Source organism: Doryrhamphus excisus, linkage group LG9 (genome assembly GCF_037039965.1).
Source record: "Doryrhamphus excisus strain RoL-2023G ecotype Guam linkage group LG9, RoL_Dexc_Guam_v1.1, whole genome shotgun sequence".
NCBI lineage: Eukaryota > Metazoa > Chordata > Actinopteri > Syngnathiformes > Syngnathidae > Doryrhamphus > Doryrhamphus excisus.
This window is the reverse complement of record NC_136365.1, coordinates 19,011,608-19,024,071: the sequence shown is the minus strand read 5'-3', so window position 1 is coordinate 19,024,071 and position 12,464 is coordinate 19,011,608. Positions and strand designations below refer to the sequence as shown.

At 47.7% G+C, this 12,464-nt stretch overlaps 1 protein-coding gene across 2 annotated transcripts in view; it reads left to right on the top strand.

The window, feature by feature from the left end:
* Window positions 1–6,512, top strand: part of grin2ab (glutamate receptor, ionotropic, N-methyl D-aspartate 2A, b) — a 127,435-nt gene extending 120,923 nt beyond the window's left edge. For both annotated transcript variants that reach the window (XM_058086876.2, XM_058086867.2), the window contains 2 exons: window positions 390–1,152; window positions 1,503–6,512. In XM_058086876.2, coding sequence (XP_057942859.2) covers window positions 390–1,152; window positions 1,503–2,451 — 1,712 coding nt within the window. In that variant the 3' untranslated portion in view covers window positions 2,452–6,512. The remainder of the gene's footprint in view (window positions 1–389; window positions 1,153–1,502) is intronic.
* The last annotated feature ends 5,952 nt before the right edge of the window (window positions 6,513–12,464 follow it).

Below are 12,464 nucleotides of genomic sequence, written 5' to 3'. Positions count from 1 at the left end.
GTTTTTGGAATGTGGGAGGAAACCGGAGTACCCGGAGAAAACCCACGCATGCACGGGGAGAACATGCAAACTCCACACAGAGATGGTTGAGGGTGGAATTGAACTCGGGTCTCCTAGCTGTGAGGTCTGCGCGCTAACCACTCGACCGCCGTGCAGCCCAAGTGCAAAAATGTATGACTGGCGACTGCACTGCTTGGTGGAACTTGAACAGAGCCTCCAGAGCTGCACATTCACTCATCGGGTCACATGATCATCAATCACACGGCCTCATGATGAGAAAGACATTAGATGGCACACACCGAGGCAGGGTGATAAAGTATCAGCAAAGTGGATCCATGCAAACATCTTTGCTATCTGTTGCCTGAGGTGCCTCTCTCCTCGTCTCCTAGGTAACTCGCTGCATCTGCCTCAAAAGGGTCCCGGTCTCTATAGCAACGCTACCGGTCCGCAGGGTTTCCTGTCCTTGTCCGGCCGCCACAAAAACCTCCTCAACAATGCGGCGCCCTTTCCCGCTCAGCCTAAAGTCCCCGCCCACCAGACCAGCCCCAACAAGCCCCAGCTGTCCATCACCAACGACAACGGCAAGACCCGCCTCGCCGGACCCGCCTGCCCGCCATCAAAGCCTCGCGCCCTTTGGAAGAAAAGTGTGGAGACACTGAAGACACAACCCAGCGTGGCGGCGCCGGGACCTGGCCCGAGCCCCACAGCGGCACCCGGACCCCCGGCCATGAAGAGCCAGCGCTACCTTCCTGAAGAGCCTCCGCACTCTGATATCTCAGAGTGCTCCAGCCGACCGCCGTCACACAAAGACTCAGACTCCATGGCGGCGAGGGGCGGGTTCAAGCCTATCAATCAGCTGAGGAAGAGAGGAGGCGGAGGCGGAGGCGGAGGCGGCGGAGGATCCAAGATTTACTCCATAGACTCGGACCAGGCAAGCCTCCAGTCCGCTCCGCCGTACCAGCGAGACAGCCAAGGGGGCAGCGACGACCACACGTACCCGCCCGACCTCTTCCCCCCAGACAGCACGTACTCGCACAAAGCAGACACGCCCATCCTGCAGCTGAGCGCCACTTTGCTGCACCACAGTCACAGCGCAGAGGCCGACCTCCACTCCATGAAGGACAAAAAGTACAGCACCTACACGCACAGCAGGTAATACTACCACCAGAAGAGAATGTATCTGGCTTACAGCAACGCCCATATAAGGCAGCCTGTGACATCACAAAGGAACAGTTTTGCAACGTCCTCTGAAACCGAGCGTTTTGAGCCACCTTAAACTTTTTTCAGGGCTAACTTCCAAATGCGCAAAACTCATTATCGGAAACTTTGGCATCGTTTAACACGAGAAGACAAAATGCTAACTACATTTATAGGTCAGAAAAGTGGAAAACGCATAATTTTGGTCCTGTGGGGCTTCCACTAGCACGTACCGTTAGCCGGGTTCCAAGCGAGAGTGCAGTCAGAAACTTTTGTGAACTCTAATTTTTGCTCTCTCCCATCAGTGTAAAGGACAAGTCCGGTGGTTCCTTCGACGCTCCAAGCTCAGGGGTGAGCTCTCAGGGCATCCGCCCAGGCCACTGCCGCTCATGCCTGACCAAGCTAAGTGGCTACTCCGGCCTCTACACAGTCCGCTCTCCGCAGGCTCGCTGCGACGCCTGCGCCCACCTGGGCAACCTGTACGACATCAGCGAGGACCACCTGCACTACTCGCACGGCGGCGACATGTTTGCTCACTTCCTGCCCCAGAGCCAGCTGGGCCTGGTGGGCGAGGGGGACGACTTAGTCAGCCACTTTGAACCCACTCCGTCGTCGCCGTCCGCGCTTCCCACCTCCTCGTCGGCGCAGCACCTGCAGCTGAGTCGGCAGCACTCCTACGAGAACGTGGTTCCCGATGGCGTTCCTGAGCGGCAGCCCCACCTGCGCGGCCTGAGCCTACCCGACAGGGAGCGGGAGCTGACCCTAGACGAGGGGGCGTATGCTAACGTCCTCACTATGCGCTCTGACCGCCCATTCAGCGGCCGCAGCCCGCCGTCACCGTCCCCCTCCCACCATCCCAGCTTGGATGCTCCCATGCCACTTCCCCGTCGCTCCAAGAGCCTCTTCCCCGATCGCCCCTCCCACAACCCCTTCCTGCAGTTGGCCCCGGTTCAGCGGGAGACCGCCTCTCATAGCGCCCCTCGCATGTCACAGAGAAGCTCCGCCCTCGAGCTCTACAAGCAGCGCATGCCGCTGTCGCTCACCCTCGGCAACCACGGTGGCCACCACGCCAACCAGCACCATGTCGACCCGCAGGTCTTCTACCCTCAGCAAGAGCCCCCGGTGGTGGCCTACATGGTCCCACCCGCCGCCGCCCAGCCCATGAGCTACGTGACGGCGCCGCGAGCTTCCAGTGCTGGTGGGAACAGGCCCCGCCTCTACCGCCGCATGCCTAGTATCGAGTCTGATGTGTGAGACTCGCACTTCCTGTCACTGACACGCGTCTCCAAAAAGGCGGGGCGAATCAGGCAACATGAAATGACCTTCCAAGGCAGATGGAATTCTGTCCGCCCCCACACCTCCTCCCCCCCACCGGCTTCTCTGAGTCACGGGGAGCCGCCCAGCCCCGCACTTTTTTTTTTTTTTTGCTGTGTGTGCACTTCAATTTCAACCCTCTGCAGCCAACATGTGTCTTCTACGAGCACACATGGAGCCCCGCAGGACTCGAACCCGCGGGAGGACTTCACGTGGCGGCTCGGTTGGCAGGGTGTCCACATCCCAACACACACACACACATTGTGTAAACACACAGGGATAGACTGTTTGATAACGTTGATGTCAGCTAATTGAACATTCCAAAAAAAAAAGGGGGGGGAGGGCGGTCCCAAATGGCCGCCAATCAAATCCTCTCAGGATGAGAGTGTGCGTTCTGAGTGTTCCAAGAAGGACACACACACATAATTTAGCATCCTAGCTTCCTTCCTCTCTTAGCTCCTAGCCTTTCAGGTCACACACTGCATGCTTCCTAAGGCCCTGACCTACGCTCACACACTGATGCAGGGTCATATGTGCACACACACACACACACATGCACAGCAGTGGAGGATGGCTCCTTACAGTGTGTGTGTATGTGTGTGTGTGTGCGTGTGTGTGTGTGTTGATGCTCTTTGTGCACTTTGTACATTTTATAACTTGCCACCAAACACAAACCAAAAAAAACACTTTTTTATACTCAGAATTCCCTGGATGATTTGATGTCTTCTGCTGTTTTTTTTTTTTTTTTCTTTCTCGGGTTCCTTCGCCTCGTGAGATGACGAGTGTTAGATAACGAGTACAGTGTCATAGATATTGATATGATTTTATTCCCAGCCCCTCCCACTTCCTTTAGCGGCTTCATGCTGTCATGTTATGAGTAGATTAGCGGTGGATTGAAGGTCAGTGGTGCACTTTGTTTACATCGTCGGCATTGGATTCGGGCACATTGTTTACGTTGTGCTGCGGAAGATTCAAGCGTTTTCCTGGTCTTTCCATCAGAATTTTCAACAAATTTTGGAGAGGGGGGGTAATCTGGTGTAAAGACCCGACCGCGTACTGTGGTGCAACCGTGTTATTTTACAGGTGTGCTTTTATTTTGAAGGCCGACAGGACGTGTTAAGGCAATGTTGTCAGGCGGAATGCTGGGGGAAAATACCGGAAACTACGTAAAAGAATTGATAAAAAAGGAAGGTGAGGGTGGCAGGTATGGATGAATTTCCAAGCTGTGTCCCACCTGAGGTTCGGTGCATCAATCCCAGGGAGAGTTAGCAGTCGTTTAACTCGTGCTGTGTCTCAAATGTCAGTTTAACTCACACACCCATCAGAAGATGAATATGTGACCCGAGAGCGACATTTCAGCTTTTATTGTCAGGTACAGTCGTTCTTCACTACATTTAAATTGCTGTTTGAACATTGCTTGCTTACACTATTGCATTTTTTTAATTATTAATGAATAATTAATTGCTAATTAATCATTAATTATGGCCTATTCTTATTCTATTAAAAAATATGCAAATTGTACATGCTGTATTTTTGCTGAAGAAGGCAATTTTCAAGCATAAAAATGGTAAAATTAACTGAAAGACGTTATTGAGACAGCTGCACGGTGATCGAGTGGTTAGCGCAGAGACCTCACAGGTTTTCTGCGGGTACTCCGGTTTCCTCCCACATTCCAAAAACATGCTAGGTTAATTAGCGACTCCAAATTGTCCATAGGTATGAATGTGAGTGTGAATGGTTGTTTGTCTATATGTGCCCTGTGATTGGCTGGCCACCAGTCCAGGGTGTACCCCGCCTCTCGCCCGAAGACAGCTGGGATAGGCTCCAGCACCCACCGCAACCCTTGTGAGGATAAGCGGTAGAAAATGAATGAATGATGTTTTGTTGTTTTGCAAATTTGGAGTGGTCAGACCGGAGCAGGAGGGGATAGAAAAGAAGAAAAAAGAAAACAGAGGGGGGAGTGCATTTTTAGACAAAATGTCTAAACAACGATACCACAACGATGCAACTCCGGTTTCCTCCCACATCCAAAAACATGCTAGGTTAATTAGCGACTCCAAATTGTCCATAGGTATGAATGTGAGTGTGAATGGTTGTTTGTCTATATGTGCCCTGTGATTGGCTGGCCACCAGTCCAGGGTGTACACCCGCCTCTCGCCCAAAGACAGCTAGGATAGGCTCCAGCACCCCCGCAACCCTTGTGAGGAAAAGCTGTAAAAAATGAATGAATGAATGAAAAAATGGCAAAATTAACTGAAATATGTCATTGAGATGGCTGCACGGTGGTCGGGTGGTTACTGCGCAGACCTCACAGCTAGGAGACTCGAGTTCAATCCCACCCTTGGCCATCTCTGTGTGGAGTTTGCATGTTCTCCCCGTGCATGCGTGGGTTTTCTCCGGGTATTCCGGTTTCCTCCCACATTCCAAAAACATGCTAGGTTAATTAGCGACTCCAAATTGTCCATAGGTATGAATGTGAGTGTGAATGGTTGTTTGTCTATATGTGCCCTGGTGCCCGAAGACAGCTGGGATAGGCTCCAGCAGCCACCACGACCCTTGTGAGGATAAGCGGTAAAAAATGAATGGGATACGTTATTATATGTTATGAAGTACTATGGAGATAAAAAAGCTGAAAGACGGCCATATTTGAATGGTCTTGAATTATCTGGGAAGGACGCCTGCCCTCAGTTGGGACACAGCTTCAGAGTGGACCAATCGTGTTCCTCATATCGACTGACTGCTTTTTCAATTTCATTGAATTCTCCCATGCGTTATATTTGATCTTATGTTACAACATGGCTGCACAGAAGCGGCCCATCGGTCCGCTGAGCCGGTTTGTGACTTATATGCATAATATCAGGTTGCAATATTTATTTATTTATTTATGTACAGAGACTTTTTTCCGGTTAGTTATTTCGTTTTTTCTTCCAAATATTTGGTTTAATGAGTCCGGATTAGAATGGTACCAAGTGGCGTCTTCACTTCAATAACAGCTTTTTTTGTTCCTTCGGATGACAGCAAACTGGCATGTTTTGGATTCTTCTGTGACTTTTTTTTTTTTTTTTTTTTTCATTTTGGATTTTATGATTTTTATTCCACCCTTCCACCTCCGCTGTGATGTGGGAAAAGTAGACCTGCGTGCGTCGCCGGGGCGGCCTTATCGGCATCAATGAGGAGTCCGGTCTCAGCGGTTCCGAGTACGCCCACCGACTTCTCTTTCACTACGAGTCTGTGCTGTTTTACTTCTGTGTGTGTGTGTGTGTGTGTGTGTGTGTGTGTGTTTTACACTGAGCAGGCATTTATATAAGACAATGGATGAAGAGTGTGTGCGTGTACTTTTCTGTTCTCTCTTCCCTTCATCCCACTCATAACTTTTGACCCATCTCATGTAACACACACACACACACACACACTTCCACACACATACACAGTAGTGTGTGTGTGTGTTGTGTGTGTGTTATTGAGTTTCGTACCATCACTCCAGATTTTTACACTTTTTTTAAAAACTTGCATGACCGTGCTCGTGCTTCTGGTGGTTTCTCTTTTTGCTGCAGCACCTCCCTGAAGGTCACATGACCGTATCACACACACACACACACACACACAGACACACACAAGACACACACTGATGCTGGACTGGAGCTGGAACTGGACCCCTCCCCCGCAGGACGGTGCAATGAGGGAAATGATGTTTCCGAGTGGGCACGGTATGTTGGGCCCCAATCGTGCACGGGTGGTGGGTGGTATGTGTGTGTGTGTGTGTGTGTGTGTGTGCGCACGCATCGGTGTGTGTGTTCCCTTGGGTCTGTGCTGTGTGCTCACTTGTGTATAAGTTCAGGGGTTTCTAAGCTACTAGTTGTGTTGTACATAAAACTTGTCACTCAGTACCTCTGTACAATGTGTAAATAAGTAAAGGTTACATTTTTCTACTCGCCCGACTCTTTCATTGGACTTTGTGTGCCGTGGAAGTATCGTCCACTCATACTCCACCTGTGTCATCTTCTGTCATGTTCACTTCTTTTATCACTGAGGCTCTTTGTGGATCATCCTATGTGGAGCTCCTGCTACCTGGCGACACATGAAGGCAACACACAGGTAACTACCCAGGCAGACTTCATGGGGACGACACTGGGAGACATACTGGTACAATGCTGGGAACCATGTGGGGAAACATACCAAAAGACGCTGAGGAAGGTACTGGAAAGGAAAGTACACTATTGGGAAATGTTGGGGACCATGTTCGTGAATATACTGAGAGCTAAACTATGGCATACACTGGAAATTACACTCTTTAAAAAAAGGAAACTAAACCAAGACCAAGGTTACCAGTCCAGGAAACATACTGGACTGATGTTTCGGAAACATGCAGGGAACGAAATTGGGGAACACGCAAATCACTCCTAGATATGTTGGAATCTCATCTACCATATTGGGAATTCATTCAATCATTTTCTACCGCTTTTCCTCACGAGGGTCGCGGGGATGCTGGAGCCTATCCCAGCTGTCTTCGGGCGAGAAGCGGGGTACACCCTGGACTGCTGGCCAGCCAATCACAGGGCACATATAGACAAACAACCATTCACACTCACATTCATACCTATGGACAATTTGGAGTCGCTAATTAACCTAGCATGTTTTTGGAATGTGGGAGGAAACCGGAGTACCCGGAGAAAAACCCACGCATGCACGGGGAGAACATGCAAACTCCACACAGAGATGGCCGAGGGTGGAATTGAACCCGGGTCTCCTACAGTGAAGAAAATAAGTATTTGAACACCCTGCTATTTTGCTATTTCTCCCACTTAGAAATCATGGAGGGGTCTGAAATTTTCATCGTAGGTGCATGTCCACTGTGAGAGAGATAAACTAAAAAGAAAAATCCAGAAATCACAATGCATGATTTTTTAACAATTTATTTGTGTGATACAGCTGCTAATAAGTATTTGAACACCTGAGAAAATGAATGTTAATATTTGGTACAGTAGCCTTTGTTTGCTATTACAGAGGTCAAACGTTTCCTGTAGTTTTTCACCAGGTTTGCACACACTGCAGGAGGGATCTTGGCCCACTCCTCCACACTGATCTTCTCTAGATCAGTCAGGTTTCTGGGCTGTCGCTGAGAAACACGGAGTTTGAGCTCCCTCCAAAGATTTTCGATTGGGTTCAGGTCTGGAGACTGGCTGGGCCATGCTAGAACCTTGATATGCTTCTTACGGAGCCACTCCTTGGTTTTCCTGGCTGTGTGCTTCGGGTCGTTGTCGTGTTGGAAGACCCAGCCACGACCCATCTTCAATGCTCTGACAGAGGGAAGGAGGTTGTTCCCCAAAATCTCACAATACACGGCCCCAGTCATCCTCTCTTTAATGCAGTGCACTCGTCCTGTCCCATGTGCAGAAAAACACCCCCAAAGCATGATGCTACCACCCCCATGCTTCACAGTAGGGATGGTGTTCTTCGGATTGTACTCTTCATTCTTCTTCCTCCAAACACGCTTATTGGAATTATGACCAAAAAGTTCTATTTTGGTCTCATCTGACCATAAAACTTTCTCCCATGACTCCTCTGTATCATCCAAATGGTCATATGCAAACTTAAGACGGGCCTTGACATGTGCTGGTTTAAGCAGGGGAACCTTTCGTGCCATGCATGATTTCACATCATGACGTCTTAGTGTATTACCTACAGTAACCTTGGAAACGGTGGTCCCAGCTCTTTTCAGGTCATTGACCAAGTCCTGTCGTGTAGTTCTGGGCTGATTCCTCACCTTTCTTAGAATCATTGAGACCCCACGAGGTGATATCTTGCATGGGGCTCCACTCCGATTGAGATTGACCGTCATGTTTAGCTTCTTCCATTTTCTAATGATAGCTCCAACAGTGGACCTTTTTTCACCAAGCTGCTTGGTAATTGCTCCGTAGCCCTTTCCAGCCTTGTGGAGGTGTACAATTTTGTCTCTGGTGTCTTTGGACAGCTCTTTGGTCTTCGCCATGTTACAAGTTAAAGTCTTACTGATTGTATGGGGTGGACAGGTGTCTTTATGCAGCTAACGACCTCAAACAGGTGCATCTGATTCAGGATGATACATGGAGTGCAGGTGGACTTCTAATGGGCAGACTAACAGGTCTTTCAGGGTCAGAATTCTAGATGATACACAGGTGTTCAAATACTTATTTGCAGCTGTATCACACAAATAAATTGTTAAAAAATCATGCATTGTGATTTCTGGATTTTTCTTTTTAGTTTATCTCTCTCACAGTGGACATGCACCTACGATGAAAATTTCAGACCCCTCCATGATTTCTAAGTGGGAGAAATAGCAAAATAGCAGGGTGTTCAAATACTTATTTTCTTCACTGTAGCTGTGAGGTCTGCGTGCTAACCACTCATGGTATTGCTAACACAATATTTATTAATTCATTTATTTTCTACCGCTTATCCTCACGAGGTTCGCTGTTTACCCTCTTCAAACATGCTTAGAGCCCTCTAGACATGAAATAACACCCCTATATTTATATTCAGTCATTCATTTTCTACTGCTTACGCTCACGAGGGTCATGGGGGGGTGTTGGAGCCTATCCCATGTCTTCGGGCGAGAGGCGGGGTACACCCTGGACTGGGCACATATAGACAAACAACCATTCACACTCACATTCATACCTATGGACAATTTGGAGTCGCTAATTAACCTAGCATGTTTTTGGAATGTGAGAGGAAACCGGAGTACCCGGAGAAAACCCACGCATGCACAAGGGTGGAATTGAACCCTGGTCTCCTAGTTGTGGGGTATGCGTGCTAACCACTCGACCGCCGTACAGCCCCGTATAATAAATAATAATAATAATAATGTGTAGAATAAATAGATGAACATATGAACATCATTGCTTAATAGGAAGTAGGCGGGGCCACATGTCACACATGTATGGCTGTATGTAGGCCTGTGAGATGAAGCAGATAAATGAGGGTAATTAATTTCCTGGATGATGATGATGATGATAATGAAGATGCAAAGGGCCGGCGGCAGCGGCGGCGGCACAGAGCAAGATGGAGGCCGGCGAGGCTTTGCCAGAGCAGCTGTAGGCTGTTGGCTCTTCTTGAGACCGCAAACATCCTCATTAACCAGCAGCCAGCCTACACACTTAAACAACATGCATGCACGCGTGTGTGTGTGTTGGCGAGCACACTCGTGTTCTTAAAGTGTTTGCGATGGCGGCAGGGAGCGCGGCGTGTCAGCCTACACGCTAAACAAAGCCATGAAAATGTACATATAAGGGCCCGGAGACGCCTACTCGCACACACTAAAAATACTGCCAGTGACTCGTCACAGGAAGACCAACTCTGAGATGAATCGAGAGGAAGAGCAGAGGAGGATTGTGGGGGGGTGCGTTGGGGGGGGGGCAACATGATGAAGCAGCTCGCAAAGAAACAAGACCGGCATCAACTTGGAACATCTATTCTCATCTACTGTGTCCTCCAGCATCCTTTTATACCACATCCTTTTATATGCAGGTGTGGCGCCCCCTATAGGTTGTGGAGAAAACAACACGCTAGCATTCATGTAATACACATCCTCAAAGCTTAGCATCATTAGGCAAATGTTGACTGACTTACAGGCTGACTAGAAAAGACGTGATTCTCTGAAAGGAAGGTGGTTGATCTCGCTGCCATGTCATCTTTGGGAACAGTCGTGTCTTCAATGAAGGTAAAAGTAACCTTAAATGTCCATTTATTCCTCTTTGTCCATTCATCGTATGCATGTACATACTTTCTAAATATGTTTTATTAGAGCCCCGGAGACATGAAATAACACCCCTATAGTCATATTTACACTTCTCTTATTCATTGTTTACAACACATTGCACAAATATTGTATACTGCGGGGCCTCAAGAAAGCCATTAGCTAATAAGCTATAGCTGAATGCATTCCTGAGTGAAGAAGACAAAAATGTACCACTTCCACACAGGATGGGAGGTTAACTTTTTTCCATTCCATTTTTCCATTCCATTTTTTTCCATTATGCTGCAGGGCCTCAAGACAGCTGTCTTATTTGCTAATAAGCCAGAGCTAAGCAGTTAGCCTCAAATTCATTCCTGAGTGAAGAAGACAAAATGTACCACTTCCACACAGGATGGGAGGTTAACTTTTTTTCATTCCATAGCTGACTTCATGATGTGTTAAGGTAATGGTAAGGTAAGGTAATACCATAAAAAAGCTATCATTTAATGATTAATACATTTCTGAAAAACACAATACAGTGAGGAAAGGATAATCAAACTTTTGTATTTTTCTGGTGTGGGTCCTGTTGCCATGTCGAGTTTTTGGCGAGTTTTTAAATATGCTTTTCAACATTAATAGAGCCCTGAAGACATGAAATAACACCCCTATAGTCATATTTATACTTGTCTTATTCATTGTTTGCAACACATTGCACAAATATTGTGCTGCAGGGCCTCAAGAAAGCCATTAGCTAATAAGCTAGAGCTGAGCAGTTAGCCTCAAATTCATTCCTGAGTGAGGAAGTAAAAAATGTACCACTTCCACACAGGATGGGAGGTTAACTTTTTTCCATTCTATAGCTGACTTCATGACGTGTTCAGGTAATGGTAAGGTAAGGTAATACCACTAAAAAGCTATAATTTATTGATAAATACGTTTCTGAAAAACACGATATAGTGAAGGAGTGATAATCAAACTACGATATTGTGGGGGACGAGTGTACTTCATCTTTTAAATTTTGCTGAAATGTCGGGTTTTTGGCGACAAACTTTGACTTGCGTTTTTAAATATACTTTTCAACATTATTAGAGCACGGAAGACATGAAATAACACCCCTATAGTCAGCTGTACACTCCTATTAGTCTTCATTTGGGATTGAATGAGTCAATAATTCATATTATTTTTTGGCGGAATAAAAAAACGAGCTGGTTGGTTTAGAGTCTTCCACGAGCCCGACGTAGTCTCCATAAGTTTTGTCGATTTTTATAAAACCTTGTTTGCCTCCAAAGAAAAATGAATTCAGTTGTTCAAGCAGCAAAGTTGACTTTTGTGTTTATTTGTTCTTGCGATTGAACGTTTGTGTTGCAAATCCGGTAAAGTCTGTCAGCGTGTGTTGTCGAGTGAATACCCACAATGCACTGGTGCACACTGCCCACAGAAACGGGCAGTGGTGTGTGCATGTGTGGGTAAGAGAATGCACTGAAATTCTCTGCAGCCTCACACACACACACGCACACACACACACACACATGCAGACACCCATGCATGAAACACACTTTGCTTAAATAGTTGATGAGGTCTGCGAGGCTGTCAGCCGTCATTCGGCCGTGCAGCAAGAAGACTTGTCGCGTCCAATGAGCAGTTTTGTCTCGTGTAACGCGACGTGCAGACTCGGTCGGCGCAAATGGATTCCCGACAACCCCTCGCTTTATTTTACGCCGCGATACATACTTGATGACCTTTCCGGTGCGTACGTCAAACGGCACGCCATGATCCCAACGTGGCGTCAGGGCAAATAACAAGCACATTAACTATTTAACACTCAACTTTACTGAGAAAGTACAAGAAATAATAGGCCGTACGGACAAAAGTACTGGGACAAGTCCAGGAAGTCGAAAGTGAAGAGAATGTCTTGCTAAGACGAAGAACTGAGAAGATCCTAGTGGTCTACAGGTCTACAATCAAGTGCTAAGGCTGCTGCCCTTGCGACCCGACCTTGGATAAGCAGTCGAAGATGTATGGATGGATACTAGGGATGCGCCAATCAGGGTTTTATGCTGCCGATTCCAATACCGATCATCCAAGATTTGCCGATACCAGTGCCGATCACATGGATTAATTATCATTCATTCATTTTCTACCGCTTATCTTCACACGGGGGTGCTGGAGCCTATCCCAGCTGTCTTCGGGCAAGAGGCGGGGTACACCCTGGACTGGTGGCCAGCCAATCACAGGGCAC